We start from the raw sequence: 22,658 nt of genomic DNA, 5'->3' as shown, positions 1-22,658 counted from the left end.
CCACCACACGGCAATTATTAATTCATGACCCAACCCTCAGGCACTGGTACCTTTACTTCTAATTCCACTACCACAAAGATCGCGGATGTAGCTGGACATTGTCTGTCTTCATCCTGGTGGCCGCTGAAGATGGCAGATGAGGAAACGGAGCTAACGGCCGCTGCTTGGAGAAATTGCTCGAAATAGCTCAAGGGGGAAAAAAATAACTAGGCCAGCTTTTTCCTAAGAACAAGTTTCTGAAACGCATCATTCTGTCCAGAATGATTAAAACGACATAAATACTCCACGATAAGAAAAATTCAAGTTATTGGCAAAATTCTGTGTGTCACAGCCACTCTCAGTGGCTGAGAGAAGTGTGCAAGGACTTGTCCATACAGGCCACAAACATCACACTACTATAGTCCTTAAAAATACAGAGGAAGAGGGTGAGGCTCATTGCAAAAAAAAGCATTTTTTATTTTCTTGCTTTCCTTAATCCTAAACGAAAGATGTCTCTTACTAAATCATCACACCTATGCAATTATCAGTGGTCCAAGCTGCAAGGCCCAAGGCACGAGTCTGCTCTCAGCCATATTTCATGAAACCAGAAAAAGGCCAGAAATGGAACATTTCCTCTATAAAATTGGTTCCATTTCAGGAAGGGTCTGGCCAAGGGCTGGGACCACAGAAACCCGCGCTGCCTGAGGCCCTGCGGTCGGCAGAGAGAAGACGTTAGCCCACAGAGATGGTAATCCGGCATTTTCAGAAACACTTGGTTTAAGTTTTCTCTAATATTTTTTAGAGTGATCTGCGGCGACAAAGTGAACACCCATCACATCCCAGCATTGCTGGTTATTAAGATGGCTGGGCACAGAAGTGACGCTTGGTGGGTTTTTTTTAGGTTAGAGGAGGTTGGAATTCAGTAAGGAAAAAAAAAAGAGAAAAAAAAAAAGTAATTTAAGACATATCATACTGTATCTACTGCAATGTGCCCAGATCCATCTAGTGCATTACTTTAAGAACTTCTTGAATTCTCAGTGTAGGAATGGGGAAATTGTGCTCTTCACGTGTTTGCTTAATGATGACCTCATGCTTTCTGCTACGAGTCATTCATGGTGGCTCTACGAGCACCAGCAGCATCACTATGGCAAGGCCTTTCCCAGTCTCTCCAGTTTAAAGACGCAGAATAAAGTTCTGCTCATTCCAAGCACACAAAAAGCAAGGACAATTCCAGCAAGAACTGTCACTTGACTGGAGACACCTCACTCCAGCCAAGTATTTTGTTACAATACCAAGACTCCTGCTCTGCATGGAGATTAAATGCAAATTCCCATTTCCCATTTAAGCCTGACCCTTGCCGTCTTCTAATGGGCTACTTTAATTAATATTCCTCCTGCCTCTACTCAGTGTAGCTTTCAACACTGTAGGTCACCGCACGGTCTGTGTCTGCTTCCAGTAGTCACACTGACATTCACAGTTGCCCCATCATGACTGTACCCCTTTCTACCAAACCTTCCCTAAGTCGCCAGTGCCACTACAGAAAGCTATGCTGTACCACCAAGCTTTGGGTCTCAGGTTTCCCCCACCATGTCTGCCCACCCGCTATTGTTTAGGTAAGGGCATAAAATTGATGAAAGACCAACCCTCATGTCCACACAAAAGTGAAATCCTGCAGAAGACCAAACTGCGGTCTGCAGGATTTCCTGCACATCAGCTCACGATCTGGATCTTGAACCATTATCAGTTCAAAGCTGATGATATGTGACCAACCACATATTTTAGTCTCCTTAGAAAGAACTCTTCTGAAACCTCCTCTCCTTGACCAGATTACGTAAACACGAGTCTTTACATCAGTTTTATGCAGTTGAACATCTCAAAGATTGAAGTGCTTTAAGAGAATCATCTTAAAGCAGAGCTGCTTCTCCTGTAGCACCCTCTTCAAACACCTTCCTCCTCTTTGTCTTCATGCTCTGAGTGAGCTGCTCTTACATCTCCCTCTGTGCTCCCAGCCCAAGTGTGCTGAAGAGGCTAAGACTCCATAACGTTGACATTGCATGCATTTCGTGTTAACCCTGCTCAGAAGGGCTTCATGCGCGCCTGAAATACACGATGTAAGGCATGTTCATCGCATATATATTGCTGTTCCTCTATGTGGGAATGCACACAACTGCTGAAAATCTGTCACATGGCTGCTTGGAACATGGCTTAAAACAGCATCTTAACACAAATGTCACAAACAACTAGCAACCCTGCAAAGCTCTTGCAAATATACAGGTAACAGAGAACTCTGGTGACTAGACTTAAAATTCTCATTTGGGGAGATTTAAAAACTTGTTTCTAACATTAAAACTGACAGACAAACTCATTTTCCCTGAAGGAGAGAACACTGATAATCTTTCTAAGAAAAGTTATTTTTAAAAGGAGGCCTGAAATACAGGAAAACAGCTGTTTTTCTCAGCAGAGGACAGTGGAAAGTAGAGACTAGGACGTGATACAAAAGGAGGTGCAAAAAGTTATCATTAAGCAAGCACATGAGCTCATATTCTATTTCCAAAACTTAGTTGGTTTGTGGTGTAAGCAAATCACTTTCATTTCCCACATTTCAATATAATACCATTTGTATCTGTAGATAAAATCAGCCCTGGATCTTCTGCAAGCCTACACTTTGCCTCAACGAACAACTCGGATCACAACTCAATTCCATTCCCTTCCCCAAACTCCCTTCTCCTCACCTACCATCTGTCCTCATGACACGTAGGACACACTAGTCCTCAGTATTGTCTCAAGAGCTTGCCAGCGCTCCTCAGCAGGCACCTTTGAGATGGTAAAATCCAGGAGAAAACCAGGAAGGAAATCCCCATGGAAGCAGGAGGACCTGAGAACACACCAGCCCTACAAGGTCCCACCAAAGCTCTTCTCACCCAGCTTCTCCTCCCTTACAACAATCTCTTATCCCTGGAGAAGCAGCTCAGGTGAAGGTGTCAGTAGCGTATCTACTCCTCAAACACCTCCACAAAAAGGCCCCACTGGATAAGAATGCTGCCTATCAAAACCCAACAAGATGTATTTTACCCCATTTTGGATGCTTTAAAGTCCACTTGCGGATAGCAGCCACGCAAGGTAGGATCAGAGTCGTGTTGGAGAGTAACAAGAAATATTAGGCAATTTAATTTATCCTCCTGTGCAGGGCACGGTTCTGGGAGGGAGAGCGAAGCGGTTACACGATGCAAAGAGCACTCAGACTCAGCCCAGACAGCCTGGAGTGTGTTTTATGACTGAGTTATAAACCCCTGAAAACCAGCTTTTATAATGAAAATGCTGACACAGTCTTCAGCGCAGTGACAGCAATGTCATTGGTTTAAATTGAACTTGCTTTGTCAACCCAGGAGCACTTAAATAAAACATCTAAAAAACTTCATGAAAACACACAAAGTATTTGTGATGAAACACTTTTGAACAGCTCTACAGATTATGTATTAAATTTAATTCACTTCAGAAAATAGTGAGGAAAGAAATGCAAACTCCAAAAAAGTGAAAGAATAATAATAAAAAAAGCTAGCAGCATTTCTTCTTTTTTTTCTTTTTTTTTAAATTTTTAGTTTATTTTGTATTTTTGGCAAAGGGAAGACTGAGCATCCTCAGATACCTCATACTTCAAAAGGAGTAGGAACGCTCACCGTCTCTCGAAACTTAGGCGGTACTTTTGATACTCTGATACTTCTCACACTCTGCCAGCAAGCTTTTGGGGGGCAATTTTCTTAACCTTCAAAAATAACAGTTTAGTTTCTCATTACGCATAGCTTTTTGCAGCAAAGAAATTCAAGACATTTTAAAGGCTCAGAAGAATAAATGAGAAGATTTATTTAGCTGCAACTTTATATTATCAAACATCAGAACAGCCCTTGCTAACGTGGTCCCACATGCCATTTCTCTTAGATTAACACGCTAGAACTGCACTAGCTTGAAGTTGTAGGGATTGGAGTATTACACTACTAAGTGGGGATGATTTTAAAATCCTACCACAGATGCTAACTTCCCTTTTTAACAGTTCCATCAGCAAGAGCCTGGGAGTCTCCACTAGCAATCCCCATGTCAATACAGTGTTACTTTAATGACAGTGACCTTGTGTGGCTCTTTGAGCATTTTCTTCACCTTTTTTGAGACATTTTTCTAAGCCACTGTCCTTGCTTTCATCATTTAACACATCACTCAAACCACTTCAATAAAACAGCGATCATGTTGAAGAGAGGTCTCAGAGGACGAGATGACATACCAATTAACAAAGCACACAGAACCAAATTGGTTTTTGTACATCTGGTTCGGAAGACATTTGTGGAAAGTGAAAAAGAAGAAAGAAAAGTTAAGAAGGTTTAAAAGAGGAAAGTAAATGCAAAAGAAAGGAGTTTTCCTAATGTTGGCTAATATAATATGAAATTCATCCTTCAAATAAAATTCATGACCAGACAAGTTACCATCTAATAATCCCAAACTAAACTCCAGATATCATGGTCGACATGGTAAATCATTGGCTTGTTACTGCACATCAAAATACATTTTTTTATTCAGCAAAGGAACTAGTAAATACTTGCTCAATAGGACTCTGTATTTATATCACTTATTCCACCCTGAATCAGGAAAAAGACCGAGTCAAGTCTTAACATAACACAACCTCGTTTTAGCCCTTTGTTGCCTGGATTAATTTACAGAGTGCGTGAGTACGTTCTGTATCTCTCCCAAAATTGTTGAGGGCTCTCCAGCACCACAAACCATTAAAATGCGCAGTAAAACAAATGAAGAGAACTGCATCCCCCGTGACACGTTAAAGTGTGTCATTATTGTAATTCAGAGGTAGCTTCAGTCAGACTCCGGAAAAGATTTACAAGATCTGAATGCAATGATTCAGCAGTAAGTATTTTCATTTGGGTTAAAACTGATTCGGTAAGGAATTTATTATTTGAAAGCCTAACACTAGTCTTGGTTAATTTTCAGGCTACAAAATGTGAAATTTGCCTAGATGCAGAGGGTCAGCACCAAGAGGACTTAACTTCTATCTAATCTTCTGCTAAAAACACCAGTTGCACTTCACCAAAAGGTATATTCAGCTTCACCTTAACGATACTATATTCTACCAGAAGGGAAGGGCACCTGTATTTTTTGGTTAATCGTATCATGCCTTCGTTAAGCTCTGCAAGAAAGATGATGCAAGTCACCGATGGTTTGAATGACCTGTTCTTATGGGAAGAAACACCTGCTCCCAGCAGGGAGAAGTTCTTCCATGGGACCGTCCTTCAGCTGAAAAACTCTCCTGAGAGTGTATTGCTCGAGCTGTCGAGGCTACAAGGGTTTCCAGCCGTAGCCCACTTGTTTGTGGCCAGCCAAGGCTATGTGAACGTTCCCTCCTGGCACCACCAGACCAGACCTACCTGGTCCCTTCTCCCAGGCCAGACCAAGCCAGATCTGATTTTACTGGTCAAGATATTATCATAACACAAGCATTTCTACTCAACTTATACGCCCTAGCTTCTCTTTCCCTTAAACAATAATCTGTTTTTTATAAAGTCATTGAAATTTATGTTTCTTAACACATCTGATCAGCCCTAAGCTGAACAAACCCAACCTTTTTCCTGAATCAAAACTTGTTCTGACTGAACCTGCAGAAAGCCAGTTTCTCCTGAATGACTGCATTTACAGCCACGTTCTCTTTGAAGTGCTTCATTTTGATAAGACTTTCTCCTGCTTGAAAGTATGGTTGTGCGAAAGCTTTCTAAAAGCCCTTGTGAGCACTTAAATTCAAACGCTTTATTTAATCACACAGGGAGAGACTCCAACCATCGTGCAAATATTTCTGCAAAGATTTTGCAAGGCCATTAACCCAGCTCAAACCTTGAATCTGCATAACGCTATTTTAACCCTAATAATAGCCCACTCTATCCTGGCCTGTGAAGATGCAATACAGAAATACCGTCGTCTTCAGTCCCAGAGGTGTTGAGAGGATGCAGAGGCATCCACGTAGCAGACCCTACATCTTACTCCCATATGGAGTTTTATTAGAGGGTTTAAGACTGTTGCATGGTTTGTACAGAGGCTCTGCATACCTGAATTGAACGCAGAAAGAACGAACCCATTCTAAATACAGCCAAGAAATTTAGCAATAGTTAAAAGCATGCATATATAAAAGAGTATCCAAAGACTACACTAAAATATTTTGATGTTAGACTTCATTTGATTCTTGCAACGTGCACATGAAAATGATAGATATTTGCATACCTCCATGAAGGAAATCCCTAGACTCCAAACGTCCGAATGAATTCCATACTGTTCTCCTGAAATCCGCTCAGGCTGCAAAGAGATGGAAAGAAACGTCTTCTTGAGCCTAGCAAACAAACATACGTACTTACCCCACAAAAGCTAGCCCAGGGCAAACAAAACTGAGGAAACGCAAAGAAGCTTAAAGCTCACCAGCTAACCTGGCAGAGAGCAAATCCACTCTTCGAACGCAACTTATTTATTTATTTTTCCCTCTTCTGCACAAGCAAAGGACTTGGTTATGCTCAGGCTTGCGGCCGTTCATTGCTATGCACCTTGTAAAGTTGGCCTTGGCATTTGCCTTTGGGCTGGTTTATCCAACAAAAAAGCCAATGGCTTGCACACGCGCAGTGCAAGGTCAAGTTGTGAGAGTCCAATGGTACCCACGTCTACTGCCGGCACGGCAGCGAGGGACACTAGGAAAACAGACTCCTAATGTTGAGTCAAGGGGTTGGGGAGTAACTACGGTTTAAAAAGCAGAGTTATTGAAGCCAAAAGAATCAATGAAGTCACATGCCGGCAATTTTATTTTATATACTTTTTAATTTCATTTTTGACCTATAGAAAAAAAAGTCTTCACTCAAAACTACTAATAGCAAGTTTAATGCCTCATGAAATAGAATGCTGTAAAATATAACTGCTAGTTTTTACTTGAAAGCTACAATTTAAGCATTTCCAAGGTCAAGTACAGCATGAAATGTAACAATAAAAGGCTCCATGAGACTTCTCTCCCCACTGTGCTGTTAATGCACCTGTCTAGCCCAACCACCTACAAAGCACCAGCTGTATTTTTAGTCTTTAATAATCCAGAGACCTTTTTTAGAAAACAAACTCCCAAATTAGTGCCAGTCCAATGTGTTTTCGGATGTTTACTCTGCACTGCTAATCCCAGGTCAAGAGCTTTTATCGCGGCATGAATGTTAAGTAAAAAGCACAGTGCTGCCCACATGATCTTTGAGGATAGCCTTCCACAACTGCCACAACCTAAAAAAAAAACCCACCCCAGAGTGTAACTGGAACAAAATCTTTGTGACTGAGCCTCATTTATTTTGAGCTGAAGAGTGATCCAAAAATTTGTTTTTAAAGTTCATTAAGACAAGCCTTCATTAAGTATAGTTAGCCTAGGTCAGCAGATCTTAGAAACACTTGCAACGGTATCGTATAGGGATATGATTTTTAAGCATCCTTTTATACTGACAATGATCCTCATACAGATGCAGATATGGAATCAAAACGTACGCCGATGCATACATCTGCCTTTATAACGTAACAGGGTATCGGCTATCCCGGCCAGGCATGTTTTGTTACCAGCAGATACCGCACACGTTCGTGCAGATGAGACCCTGGCCTTTCCTGAGCCGCCAAATCGGGTCCGTAATTCACACCGAGCAATATTAAATAGTTTACTCTTCCCTTGTAAGAGCTCGAGTTCTAAACAGCAACTTATATTTTGAAATTATGTATTCACCCAGATAACGGCAATTAAATCGTTTGCATGTTTTAAACAAAAAGTCTAGTCACGTGAATTTAAGAGCATGGAAAAGATGATGAAAATAAGAGTAACACATACATAAAGTAAAGCGTGCAACGCAGAGATCATCCTAAGGATGCACAGCTCAAAAATATTTTCTCTTAAAAATTTCTACAACTGGTTACTTTTTTCATTATTTTTTTTTTCCTCTACAAAGCAGTGATAAAATGATTTTACAGAAAATGTATTTTTGTTGGAAATTTTAATTTCTCAATCAAAAAGCTTTTTTGCTTGTTTATTTTAAACAGAAACCACAATTCTTTTAATGGTTTCAAATTCACTCACAGTCTGCCATGTAGGCAAGCCAAAGCTTATGACCTTCTTTATTTTTTGATGACTAGACTATAAATCTGATGAGAACAAATGACTCATTCAGCAAGCAAAACAACTTTAACACAAGAAATCAGATGAAGTGTGTTTTAGCTTAAACTTCTCTTTTTCAATTAATAGATGAATGCATCACATTCATCCATAAACAATAAGAAAAAAGTAATTTATTTAATGTACACCTGGGAAAGAGAACAGTAAGCTTGATTCGTACACTAGAAGCATAATACAATTTAATTCTCAGACCTGCTTAAGACCACTCTAAGAGTAGCAGCTGAGTTGGAAAAGTTGATTAGTTTGAAGCTGTTTATTTGTCTGAATCGCTGTATTCCAGTTCTTTTAGAAAATGGAGACATAGAAATCAGCAGGCTTACTAGCAAAAGCAGTAATATAGGAGACTGGACTTTTTTTTTTTTTTTTTAAATACATTTTTCTGCACATAATATTCTGACGACACAGGATAGCCCAAGTCTTTCTAGGATGGTGACATGAGTGTTTCAGATGCCACATAATGAGTACACCTTGACTGGAAAAGCACTTAGCAAATCAATGGACACCCTGATCTGCTTTCTCCTTACAAGAAAGTAAAGAAAAAATACCTGAAAGCGATTAAAGGTCATGGATTTCTCTCTCCTCTTTTCTGAGGTTTGAAAAATACAAGTATCAACCACTTTGTACTGTTTACACTTTTTTTTTTCCCAACAAGCTGAACACTTATTTTTTCCTCATTAGTATTACGACATAAGCAGTTTGCTAAAAGACTTTTAATGGCCAAAAATAAAAGACAGCAGTTAATATACCGCTCTAAACTGAAACGTTTAAGTTTTCACATCTGTTAAATGGAGAAGGAAAATTGATCAAATTGATCTAATGGAAAATACAGGCTAACTTTTGTAGTTTACTTTCAGACTGGCTCTTGTCACCATATTAATCTCAACGAGACGACCACCACACGCCAACTGGCAGGTCAGCTAGAGCTGCTAACCCCAAACCTCGCACCCCAGCTAACCCCAGCAGCTGACACGTCTTCAGCAATGCGTTACTTTGATCTGAAAATGATGAGAATTTTTGTTTTAACCCACAGAAAATGGACAAAAGTAGTCTCATCATTACAAAATTTATACGGAGAAGCGAAATGCCTTGCTGACTTTGCTATTCACATTACACAACATGCAATTTAATGCCCTTGTATTATTAGTCCAAATATTTTCCAGCTTCAAATTTCCATGGCAGCTTCACATGGGAAACACCCACACAAGTGCTTAGGTACCGAGAAGTCCACGAGACGCCTGCACGTGTCTAAATGCTTTGCTGAGCTCCAGGCTCGGAGCAGCGGTTCCCAAGCTGTCGACAGCATCGGACCGTCAGTGGTCTGCAAAGAGCTGCAGGCTACGAGTGGAAAACTGGTTTGGTTTGGGTTTTTTTTTTTTTTTAACGTTGAACCGGCTCTCTTTGTTCCTCCCGGTTGTTACGATGCAGTAAAGGCAACTAAAAATACACGGAAGAAACACTTTTCTGATATTACTCTTCCCTCTCGGCAAGCAGTGCAGTTGTGATGGAGCGGTTAGGGGAGCGCAGGTAGGGAGCGGGTCTGGGAGACAGTAAAAGGGAGCTGTTTCGTGGCACGCGCAATTAAAACACAGCTTAGGCTGGGGGTAGGGAGAGATGAAGTTTGAGGATTTAGAATCTATCCTGCATTACACAGAACACGACTGTGAGCAAATACTTCTAGTTAAATGTTATTCCTGCATAAATCCACTTACCGCCATATAAGCATTTGTTCCAACATACGTCTTGGCTATAGAATTCACCAGCTATCAGACAAAACAGTCTGTTAGAACAATATAAAGATAATGTGGAAATAAAATGGGCAATTATTCCTCATTTAACCTACAATCATCATTCCTATAAATCAACTAAAAATTATGTAAAAGGGAACAAATTTATCTGCAAAGGCATTAAAAATGATTAAATCTCTCTTTTGTTCGGAATGAGAGTTCCAATTTAAACAAGCACTGCATTACAGTTTATGGCAGATAACCTTAAACAATTCTGTTAAACAGGATGCTTATCGCTTTAGTACCCCAAACTAGTCTGATATAAAAAGTCAATTTGAAGTAGGATTGAACGCACTCATTTTTCAGTCAGCTGGCTCAAGATGTGAATAAAGCCACATTCATCACTTGAATGCAACGAGCACTAAATACGCTGGAGGGACAACAGACTCTGACAACTTATAATACGAGGCTGACCTTCTCTTTGGTCCTCGTGTTTGGCTGAGAGTAAAGGTGCTGAAATTCAAATCAACATCACAGCAAGCTCATGGGTCACTATCAGAGAAGTTCTCCAGGGAGACCCAAAATGGAAATTAATTAAAATTTGTGCTGCACATTGTAAAAGCCCACCACTATTGTTACTCCCAATATTAATTTTTATTGTGGGCCAGTTGGGCTCCCCAGACACATCTCTCGCTCTGCCCTCCCTTTTGTCTGGCCAAAACACTTTCATATCAAAGCTGCATATCAATGAAGTTTGCTATTCGTAAGTAGTAATTACAATATCAGCAGTTTTTACTGTCATTAAACAATGAACAATCATATTCAGATGAAGAAAAGTCGCCCAGAGATTAAAAATGAATAGGGCTCTCCCAGCAGAGGGGAGCTGCTGTGGGGCGGTTTGTCTGGCAGCCAGGTGATTTTGACGTTCGAAAGAGAGCGGGCAGATATCTACAGGGGGAATTACCTGCGTGCTAACCCCAAAGTCACACAGCTTCACCTGGCCTCGCGTGTTCACCAACATGTTAGACGGCTTCACATCTGTTCGGGGAACAAAACCGGATTTAATCTATATGATCCTATACGTATTGTATAGACAGAGATCGTTACGAATACTGGTGTGAGAGATTTTAAGAGGAAACATTTCAAAGATACATTTCAAATGCAAACTGGTTTGTAACAGTCAGTAGCACAGATGACATTATATCTGTACCTCTCAAATACCGATAATCCATGTTATTAAATCACAGAACCATTTAGGTTGGAAAAAGACCCTTAAGATCATTGAGCCCAAATCTGCAGGTGACGCCAATCTGGACAGCAAGGGCACTGAAGGACAGGACCTGGAATTCAATGTGATCTTGACAAATTGGAAAATCAGATTGAAAAAATAAAGATGAAATTCCATGGCCACAAGTGGAAGCGCTACATTTAGACAGGGATTTAATCAATTCATAACTATAGGATTAAACAACTGCTGGAGTGCAGGCTGGAGCAGGTCTGCAAAAAAGGTTCTGCAGATTACAGCAAGAAGCGGGAACTGCGGAGAGGGAACGAACCCTGCCACGGGACAACGCAGGAGCAAGCCGAAAGCAACGGTGCAAACGGTGAAGCCTGTTTTAGTATCCAGGGCTGACCTTTTACGGTCCAGCCCCGCGACTTCGTACTCCCAACGCTGCAATTAACCCTGCCTCCCTCTTCCCCAGCAGCCCTCGCTTAATTCCATGTGTTGACCAGCACAGAATTTAATATTCCATAAAAATTACAGCATATCCCGTACAAACGCCTACAGAGAGGAACACAGACAAAAACACACGAGCACGTTCCGTCCTCCTCCTGCTACAAGAACACATACAGTGCAGCTTTGCTCTCGTGCAAACCATTATTCCAAGCTACCGGCTTTGGATTCAGAGCTTTTGCAGAAGTTAACTGCCAGCAACGCCTTAAAACGATCGCTAATCCTGCTCCAGCAAATAAAACATCAACCTACATGGTAAAGGCAGGTCGTCAGTGCAAAGATCTTAATGCTGACCCCCTCTGATGTCAAAAGAAGTCACGTACTGTAAAATCGACGTGCGAATAAACTGCTGAACATCCTGACTGTAGCGCAGGAAACATTTGAGCATCCTTCTGTTCCCGGGATGCCAGTCGGAAAGCATAATGTGCGCGTTACGGCTGGGCTTAAACTTGGGAAGCTTAGAGCACAGTGGCTTTGCCTAATCACTGCTTTCTTCTGTCAAAATGGATTAAAAGCAATAGCTTGTATCTTTGCCTTCTTTAAAAGTGAACACTAGTTGGGTGCAGATGGATGAAACCCAACTAGAAAAGAACCTAATTTTGTTTATCATTAAGTTTGCCTTTGTTTAGCAGATGTTTTCTGGTACCACAGTAGCTCGCTTAATTTGTCTCTGTAATGTAGAAATGTATAACCTCAATTAACAAGCTGATTAAATGCTTTCCTATATTTGAGCTAAAAATCCAGTTTAAAAGGGGGGAGCACGCAATAGTACGTGATATAGCTTAAGCAGATCGATACATTTCAAGCTGGGTATCGATGCCGCTGGTACATTCTGCAATTGCCCCCTAAAGCCAAAGGAAAAATCAGTCACAAGTGTCTCCATCACGTTACAGCATCGACAGACTTGTGTATCCCCATCTCCATTTCGTCGCTAGGAATTCAATCCGTATGCTGCATTTCTGATGGATCTTTACCTATTCCCCTGCCTCAGGTCACGAGATAAAACACCACTACAGAGCAACCCACGCAGCCAACAAAATCTCCCACACGCTTCCCAACAACATTTTAAGACTACGTTTTCTAACTCAAACTTCAGGGAGACTCAGAGATTTGCTTGTGTTCCCGCTACGCAGCACACTCCTCCCCGGTGTCGAGGGGCTTTGCTAAATCTAACAAGAGACGCCGAGTACACCGGCAGGCTCTATCCCGAATCCCGTGAAGAACAGTAAGTTGCACCGTAATCCTGTTTAACCTTCTTTCTAAAAATATGGCAGCCAATAGAGCTACCTCGTTACCAGGCTTGCGCCGAGTTCTAATGAACTAAATGGCAGATGCAATTACACGTAAAGACAATGCCGACGTTCTGCACCACGAATCCAGCTGTTTACAGTGCTCACACTTTGAAAAGAAAAGTGCAGTATAACAAGAGCCCCTCGCTTTTAATTGTGAAGGATGTAACAAAAATAATTAATAACCAAATGGACAAGAGAAATATTTTGGTGCAGTACGGCTGGAAATAGGTTTGCAGGATCAAGACCGGATCAACTGCATTATTTTTTAACAATGCAAAAATTCTTTCACTCCGAGTGAGGGGTCTGGGAAGGCAGAAGGAAGAACGGTCCCCTGTCCCACCAGGGCTGCCCAGCTCCCACCAAGGAAGAGCCACCCGACCATCACCCAGTGTCACCGGGGATCTGCGGACCCCATCTCCCCTTCCCCGCTACCATGTGGGATGTGACGGTAAGTCGATATAATGAAAAAACCGCATCTGTTATTCATTAAGCGTCACTTGATCCCAAAATCCTTCCACAAACAAATCTAAAGAAAATCCTAAAAGGAAAAAAAAAAAAAAAAAGCCGTCGGGGATCAGCCCATTAAGGGAGGGAAGCCTGTGCAGGTTGGGGACTCTACCGAGCAAGCTGCAGCCAAACAAGCTCTGCCAAGAACAAATACTATCTGTCTTTGCAGTAGAATTTAAATAGCACTGAAAACAGGGGATTTAAGCAAATATTTGCTATGAATGCCAACGGTTGCGTTGGTTTGCTCAAGAAAAAAGGAAGTGACAATCCCAGGCAAAAACGTTACTTCGCAAAATATCTCATATTGAAAGTGGGGAGAAAAATCACCCGATCTGTAAATTAGCCTATTGGTTTCATAAACCACTTCAGTTAATGGGTTAAACATTTTTTGTTTTTGGAAAACAAATGTGCATAAATAATGTTCTGCACCATCTGCTTGTGATTAATATTACTGTTTAGAAGTGAAAGAATTTAAACAAGAGCCAAAAGGGGTCATTATGCTCCCATTACCAGTGCTTGCTTAATACAAATGATTTCTATGAAGCATCATTATAGAGGATGAACAAGTCCTCTTTATGATATATCTGCCTAAGTTGTTTCACCTCTCTGCAAATAAATGGGACCTCCAAAGCTCTTACTTAGCAGTAAACAGAACTGTCAGAGGTTCAGCTTTTTGAACACGAAACATTTCAGTCATTCTCTTTTATTGAAAAGCAAACAGATTAATGATTGTGGGGAAAAAAAAACAAACAACCACCCAGATTTTTAAAAGCTGTCTCTTGAGTTTTTCTGTCTTTTAAAAATACAAACCCGCAATATGCCAGGTTCAAGGGAGATGAGAGATACAAAAGCACAATTTTAGCTGCAGACAGCTCACAGAACGTTACTGTTGAAGTGAAGCTGCTGGAAGAATGAAAATATTTTCTTGCCATAACGACCTCATCAGCATGCTATTTGCAGAGGCCAGGATTATTTTTTTTTAAATAAGCCTAAGTGATCCATGAGTGTGTATGTATGTCCTTAGCTATACATAGATATACACATAAGTATGTATAGGTATACATACGCACACCCTGGTATTTTCGTTTGTGCTTCATTATATGTGGCACTAACGCTGATTATTTCTCACAAAGCTAGAAAGGAGGGGCGGGGGGGGGGGGGGAAGTCAAATACAGCAAACCAGAGTCGCTGCCGAGAAGACGGGAGCACTCGGCATCCGGCTCACACCAGCGCCTGACCCACCAACCAGCACCCCTCCGCTCCCGTTCGCTCAACCTCGCACGCCGCAAGCCACAAAACGCTTCCAGAGACTCCGACGCAAATTTAGAACCTAGTCGGAAACCAAGGTCCCCAAACCCTGCGATACACGCCGGCCCCCAGTACGCAGTCAGGCGTACCGATACAGATCAGTACAATTAAACACAAGCGGGTAACATTTATTTCATACGTTTCCTTTAATAAGGAGGTGTGAACAGAAAAACCATACCAGATAAAATGCATACGGTCTATACTTATTCTTGAACTTAACAGATTTTGGTTTGTCTTTATACAAACTTTGACTTTGTACATGATTAGACTTGTTTAATTGCTAATTCTGTTTTAAATCTAAGTTAATTTCTCATTACCCTTCCATTTCTACTTCTTATCCTCTGGGGAAAAGAGCACACTTATCATTGGGACATTCTCACATCTTCCAAAGAAGCGGTGTAGGTGTTAATCTTATGTTTATGTTTGATGTGGGTGTGATGCCTACGACTACAGCTTCGGGTTTATTAATATGCACGGCTATCACCTCATTAGTTGCAAGGTTTGTTTTGAAGTTAAGCTGTAATATTTGCTGAAATGTCTGATCTGGAATAAAAGACTCGCTCATTGTTTGTTTCCTTCGCTTTAATCCGTGCTCTAGGCGCAAACTGTCGGTTGCTGCACCGCATTACACAGCTCCTTCACGATGATCGCTTCTCCACCTTTGTTATCACCCCGGTGGAAATTCTTGACTTCTTAGCCTACGCGAGCTTCCTGCGCGGTCTGCTTTGCGTGTGACAGCAAGGAAGTCAGGGTTACATTTTCTTTCGTTTACCTCTGATGCATTAAAACCAGCTGAAGGAGATGACTTTGAGAAACGGGCATCTTCCTCGCATTGTATTACTCGGTACCCATTTTTAAGATGTAGAAGTACACACGCATTTTTTCTGTATCTTAAAAACGGGCACAGAGTAATACTGAAAACCAATCCCTTGAGGAAACTCTGCTGAACCCTGGCATGCAAGTTATCCCCTCCATGGCATTTTGCAGTCCTGTTCTCACCTTGGTCAATCCAGCAACAGACCAAGGCCAGAAAAATCTGAAGTGTGATGAAAAATCAGTTTCAGTGCTTTTCTTCAGACCACAGCAAGGACCATACATAATTCATCAAAACCTCAGAGCTGCTCTTCAATCAAGGCAATGAAACCCGTGCGGAAGGGGAGATTGGGTTTTACTGGCAAAGCAAAAATCAGACCCAGGTTCTAAATTTACAGCAGCAGCAGAATAAAATGTTGCAGCTATAGTATTTATGCCCGACCACAATGCTCCCTCCGAACCACACTCAGTTAGGTGGCCAGAATTTTAAATGAAAAAAAAATTAGAAACAAAAAAAAATTTCAAATCTGCTTTTTTCTTTTTGGGTGTTACAAAAGCGTGGCAAAGACTGCGTAGCCTCCTCAGAGCGATACCCAGCCAGGGATGTTCCAGCTACCTTTTCTTTTCTATTTATCCTGACAATTGCCGCGGCAGCTCTGGCGTCCAGACTATTCCTCCTCTTGCTGCGAGGGGATGGAGCCGATAAATCTCTGCATCTGGCAACATCCAGGCTAGTAGGTGAAACGTTTACACCATCCTCAGAAATGAAGCCTCCTTGGTAAGCTGTGTCTGCGCCAAGCTGGGCATGGGCTCTGGGTTATTTCTGTTCCTTTAATCCAGCGACAGCCGCAGGTCGAATACACCAGCAGCTTGAGCATTTCACTCACCCTCTATCAGGGGTAACAAAGCCAGGTCCTTACTTGATCCCCACTCACTCTTGTGGCCGCGGCCCTCTTCCTCCCACCCAGGAGAGAGCCTGTGCTCTCCCGTCAGTGCGATCTCCCAGGAAGGAGACGCTGCAAGACCGAGGGGGAATTGAAGCCGACGTCCTCTTGCCCGGTGGCTCGTTGGGCCACGCCACAAAGGAAGGATCGATCTCCTCCTCCGCTGCAAACCAACCCTCCACAAAAGCCTGAGGACAGTCTGAGCCTAAGCTCTAAGGAGGGGCAGGACCTCACTACGTACTGGTAATTAGTGTTTCCTATCAGCTTGTTCTCCCCACTCAGCGCACAGATTTCCGGATGACTCTCCGGAGGTGCCCGACTCCTTGCACGGATCTCACGAGGACGCCGGGCTCCCAACCCAGGCGTTGCTCATCCCCCGCCAGAGCCTCGCACCTACTTCTCAGCCGCTCCAAAACCAGGCACCCCAGAAGAAAAGGCTCTTACCTATTTGGTTTGCAACTTAAAATTTTCTACGTGTCTCTCTACTTTACACTTCTCTTTCAATCACAAATGATGTCGGTTACTGCACGCTCCAACTGTGCACACGGGCTGAGTGAGCAGATGGGTTAAATTAAACAGTATTGTTAGCAACATTAGGAACCAGAGCAGTTACTTTCAGACACTTTAGAAACATTATAAATGTAATGAGTTTCTTTTCTTTTTTTTTGGGGGGGGGGGAGGGGGGGGTGGTGTAGGGGAAAGGGCTTCTTTGTTCTTTAAACAGCATTTTCCATTGTTTCCAGAACTGACGTTGTTTTTGAAAGTTCTAGTGTATCTGAATTAACTTACCACGATAGATATGTTTTTAACAAAATGTACCAACATTAAAAAGCAAGAAATATATCAGAAGTTAAAAAAAAAATACAATACAGAGTAGCTTCAGGAAGGAGAAGAAACAGCAAAACCAAAAAATGGCTTATGTCCAAGCAGGTTTAAAGTTTCTGGAATTATTCATGATCATGTCAGAGGACAGTGGGCCACAATTTTAGAGATCTGAGACTCGAGCAACGCTTGGGGCTGTCACGCGAGATTTCTGAAGTACATAAGAAAATTCATTATCTATCTCCTATTTTCAATACTAGTCAAACATCTGATTTTCCTTGCTGCTTTTTCCACTGGGCACCTGTTTGCAATCCTAAGCATCTAAATCTCTATAAAATTCACTTCTCTCTTTAGTCTTTTTCTTTGTAGGGGAGGAGGGGGAGCAATAAAAGAGAAGAGCAGTAAAAATATTTTATCAGAAAATCTGCAAGGCTAATGAGTAAGATTCATTCTGCATTACTCCACTGGAATCAAACCAGATGTTAGTATGGTCTACTGTCTCTGTAGAAAGCGTTGTTAAAATAAAATAATATGGTATTTCATTGGAAAGCAGAAAACATCTGTTACTCACCTCTGTGTAAAATCTTTAGACTCCATAAATAGGTAAGGCCTTTCACAACCTGAATTTAAAAAACAAAAAGCAACAACACGTATTAAAGATTCCCGGTAAGAAACACTACACATCTCAGCTGGTTAAAGACCCGAGGTCCAAGGAAGAACGGAGCCAGGACCACGAGAGGGGCAGACAACGCACCCCTTCCCAAACGGCCTGCGGACCACAGGGCCACAGGTTCTTTAAGAACACATGAATCAACTTCTTCCCAGGATCTGTACGCTGAAGTCAGCTGGGCTTATACTGAATCCCTGTAGGCATTTCAATGTATTTTTAATTCGTCTCTCTTTGCTGGGGTGTTAAAAACCATGAAAGACAAAAACTGCGTAATGATTTGTCTTCTTGCAACAAAAGCAACTCAGCGAAATTAAAGGCCAGAAAATAACAACATCTCTAATAGCTTCTTCCACTTCAAATTCCCTTTCTTTCCTTTTGGTGCATCTACACTTTCTTCCTCCTTTACTTCCCATGCTTTTATTTATGCAATGCAAACGCTGAACATTTCTTCCTGAACTGTATAAATTGGCTTATTCTTCGTATTACTCATCCTGGAGCAAACACAAGCCCTGCTGTATCCCATAGCCCCGGAAAATACAACTGGGAACCCTCAAAGAGAAGAACCGGGGCAGACTTTGGCCTGCTATTCCAGAATTTGCTCCTTCCACTAGCCAAACTGTTAAAACCAACCTCAAACACCTGGTAGTCCAGCACTACATTGGCGCGCCTTATGCGTGAGATGCGTTTTAATGAAAATTCGCGGGACGCACATTTGTCGCGTGGATGGAGGTGTAATTCCCCAACGACAACCCGTGACGCTTCCTTACGCAGCATACGTACGTACGGCTCTGCCAGATCTGGCAAGACCACCGCTGGATCCGACTGCCGCTCTGTTCATTTTCTATATGCAACATGATTTTAACAGCCCCAAATTAAACAAGATGTTCAATCAACTCCCTAAGAGAGCAGTTGGGTATTGCAAGTTATTCTCTCTGCAGGTTTTGTTTCTGTAAAGTAATTAAGCCCCAATACTTCTTGCATTTTTAACACTCTAATTTTTTCCCCTGGATTTATTTCTTTTACAAGCCCAGAGAACTAACAAGATTGAACAAACATATTTCTACTTCTGCTTACTTTTTACCCAAAGCATCTCTGCTGTCTCAGCCAGCTTTTTTTAATAGAGCAAATCTTTTTTACAAAGTTTCCATCTATGAGATGACATTCCATTCATTTTCCTGAGACGCTCTCTTTGTGCATCTCCAGAACAATACAGCATTTCCAACGTTTGTAAAGTTGTATGAGTTTTTCAGACAAAACAATTACAGTCTTTTCATTGTCCGAGCAGACCGAAATGAAATGACTTCTGTTACAGTGATCAAACAGGAGTGCTAAAAATATTATACAGCCTGAAAGCAGAGAGCATAATAATTTTCAGCCTTCCTATTGGATTAGAAACGAATTTTAATATTTATTCCGTAACCAAAAATGACGTCAGTGGAATCTGAATGTCTTTTGTAAAGCAACTAATGATTTCGGATCCCCGGTAAATTACTCTAGGTGGGAATGCCTCGGTGTTAAACTCACACTCCGTACCCCGCTACCTCCTGGCTCAGATGGTAATTACCTGTAACAAAAGGCCTTACTCAAATCCTGCACGCCCAGCGGTGTGGCCTTGTTCACGTTAGCCTTTCAAAAAGCAAAACTGGGGAATTCTACTTACACAGCATTTTGACATGAGGGAAAAAAAAAGTATCGATGCAAAAATAAATAAAGGGGTGGCAAAATTTCAGGCTTCCTCCAATGGTAAAAGTGAGTTTGAAAATAGTAACCTTCTTTGATTATTAAACATAGACTTAGACTATTAAAAGTCTTTAAAATTATTATAAAATTGTTTAGTTTATTTTCACGCATGCATTTATAGAAAAAAGGAATCACTTCCTACGAGGGGGAAAAAAAAATCAACAGCTGTGAGTTTGAAACATCTTTATTATGGAACACGTGCTGAATAAGCAGTTATAAAAGACGCAGCAATAAACAAATTCTCACATTCAGATTCTCTCAGCATCAGCGTACAAAGGAACGAAAAAGTTTCTCCCTTCATCCTGGGCTGCAAATACGCGCACAGGAGCTCCCCAAATGGACTAACCCGGTGTAAAGCGCTGTTATCCACTTATATTTGCCTATCAGAGGAGGACTCTTAAGTATTAAATATTATTCTAAAATGGTGCTGGAAGAGAGTCGCTTTTGATTGACCATCTAGCAGGAATTATTGGTATTCAGTAAAGTAGGTTTTACAACAATGACTTGACAAAGCCTTGACACAAAAAGTACTTCTACCTGCTGTCAATCACTCACTCTCTTGACAGTTCAAGTGCACATCCTTTCAGGGAGAACTTCAATCAACATTAGCACTCAAAATACAGTGCACAATGTCACTGCTTCAGAAATTGAAGTGAAAATAAATGTGTGAAGTGGCAAGCAAAGGTAGAAGAGATTTTACATCGGCAGACCCAAAGAAGTACACATCGGAATGAAAACAGGAGCGACCACAGCAGCACTCTGGGGTTCCCAAGATACACTTTTCCTTTGGAAAAACACACCAGCCCTTCACACAAATAAAGAACACAAGGAAGAAGAGAGATTTTCCCTTCTCGTTGATGCTGTCTCTTATAGGCAACCAGGATGAATTTTATGATCAAGTCAGAGGACTTGAGGACCCACGTCTCAGCAGACTCTACCTCTCTCGTACCACTTCATTCTCTTCCCAAGCCCTGGCAAATACTTTCCTCCTTTAAGCATTTCTTTTCACTGCCTTGCTTTATTTTCAGCACTCCTTCTTTCAGCCTCAAACCTCCCCTCCACCCTTTACTCCTCAAAAAAATAACCAAGAGAGAAGAGTATCGCACTTGGCAATACATTCCTGTCCATCACAATTACTGGTGATCACTTCTTCAACGGGAAATGGATAACAAGGACGGAGAACACCACTATGGTGTAAACACTACATATCATAGAACAGAATCAGCGAATCTTTAAGGTTGGAAAAGGACCTCTAAGATCATCTAGTCCAACTGTTGACCCAACACCACCACGTCTACTCAACCATGTCCCAAAGTGCCACGTCTACACGTTTTTTGAACGCCTCCAGGGATGGTGACTCCACCACCTCTCTGGGCAGCCTGTTCCAATGCCTGACCACTCCTTCGGTGAAGCCATTTTTCCCAATACCTAATCTAAACCTCCCCTGACGCAACTTGAGACGATTTCCTCTTGTCCTTATATTCTACGTGACGCTGTGATATCCAGTTTAATTCCCAGCAGATAAGGGTTCACATCAGAAGAAACACAGTGGCAGTCGCTATCATCAGAAATTGTTTGATTGTCTCAGCAGGCAAAACTCTCCTCTGGTTCCTGCCAAATCCTGAGAAAGTCTGACTGGGAGGGGAGTGTACGGGAAAGCAAATATCATTCATGCCCATAAGCAGCGTGTTGCAGGTATCTGTTGAGTATTTATAGCAATATTTCGAGGGAATGAGTAGCGACATAGTCCTACCCTTATGGGTACGGAAAGTCAGGGTTGTCAAGAAAGGGACGTCTCTCAGGTAGCTCAGCCCCAGCCTGTGGAGATGAAAGAGCGCAAGGAAACGACCCTGAGCGCAACTCCGTGTTTAACTGAGCAAGCGGAGTGCAGGGGCAACGGGCTCCCTTTGCCGTGTCGTGTTGAGCGGACACAGATCTCGTTCTAGACCAGCTGGAATCTCCTCAGCCTTTTGTGCTCACTGCTGTGAGTAGGATGATCCGTTATAAGGGTTGCCAATTCACCTTTTCCCATGATGATTAAATTCGTGTAACAAGAAAGGAAGCAAGAAGATCATCAAGTCGGAGCGAGAGGAATGTTGGGATGCTGCTAAGTGTCTATACGTGCCCACATCATTTTCCTCCGGAAGTGGTTTCACTTAGAAACTTCTACAAATATAACAAAAGGGTATTCTAATCAACAGATGTGCAGGTCACACATATTATTAAGCAGCTTCAATAGACTAATGCATTGTACACGTCTCGGGAGAATAAAAGACAAATGACTCTGTGTACACGGTGCAAGGCAGGTAGAAAGAAAACACACAGACTGGGGGGAAAAAAAATAAAAAGATGATGGAAGCTCCAGATTTTGTCTACAGAATCCATCCACGCAAGCTCCAGCTTTTGTTTGACATTCTCCTTCTCCTCAGCACGTGAACAGAAATCCGCCAGGCTCCGGGTAATCTTCCCAAGCTGTTCGGGGCGGGGGGGGGGGGGGATTACGGTGTCTGGGTACGTACTTGGCAAAAAGGTGCCCCAACCCACAGAACGCGCTGCTGGGCTCTACTGAAGTGTCAGCCACCAAGATGCAGGGCAGCCGTTTGGCAGGACTTAAAGGAGCCGTTCCTGCTGCCGCTGAGAAATTTGAGAGAAAACAAAGGCTTTCAGAGCCTCCTTCCAACAAGTCTACTACGGCAATCGAGTGAAAAATCAGCACCAGAGCAGAGGGTGCTGCCAGCGCCGGTTCAGCCTCAGCGCACGCCTTCTGTTCCGGAGAAGCAGGAGGAAGGGGCGAGTTCCTTCCCCGAAGGCACCCGCTGCTTTGCTCACCTCTTTCCTGACCCCCTGCACCGCAGCGGGCACGGTACGGGCTGCTAAAGCAGCAAATAAAATAACTAGAAAAAGTT

General features: G+C 42.2%; 1 protein-coding gene across 2 annotated transcripts in view; it reads right to left on the bottom strand.

Moving 5' to 3' along the window:
• Nucleotides 1-22,658, bottom strand: part of MAP2K5 (mitogen-activated protein kinase kinase 5) — a 139,241-nt gene that overhangs the window by 58,903 nt on the left and 57,680 nt on the right. For both annotated transcript variants that reach the window (XM_075764126.1, XM_075764127.1), the window contains exons 13-16: nt 17,914-17,962; nt 10,886-10,959; nt 9,907-9,957; nt 6,247-6,318 (exon numbers count right to left, since the gene is read on the bottom strand). In XM_075764126.1, coding sequence (XP_075620241.1) covers nt 6,247-6,318; nt 9,907-9,957; nt 10,886-10,959; nt 17,914-17,962 — 246 coding nt within the window. The remainder of the gene's footprint in view (nt 1-6,246; nt 6,319-9,906; nt 9,958-10,885; nt 10,960-17,913; nt 17,963-22,658) is intronic.

This window comes from Balearica regulorum, chromosome 12 (assembly GCF_011004875.1).
Source record: "Balearica regulorum gibbericeps isolate bBalReg1 chromosome 12, bBalReg1.pri, whole genome shotgun sequence".
NCBI classification, from domain to species: Eukaryota; Metazoa; Chordata; class Aves; order Gruiformes; family Gruidae; genus Balearica; species Balearica regulorum.
Note: the sequence above shows the minus strand (reverse complement) of the source record. Positions and strands in the feature narration are given on the sequence as shown.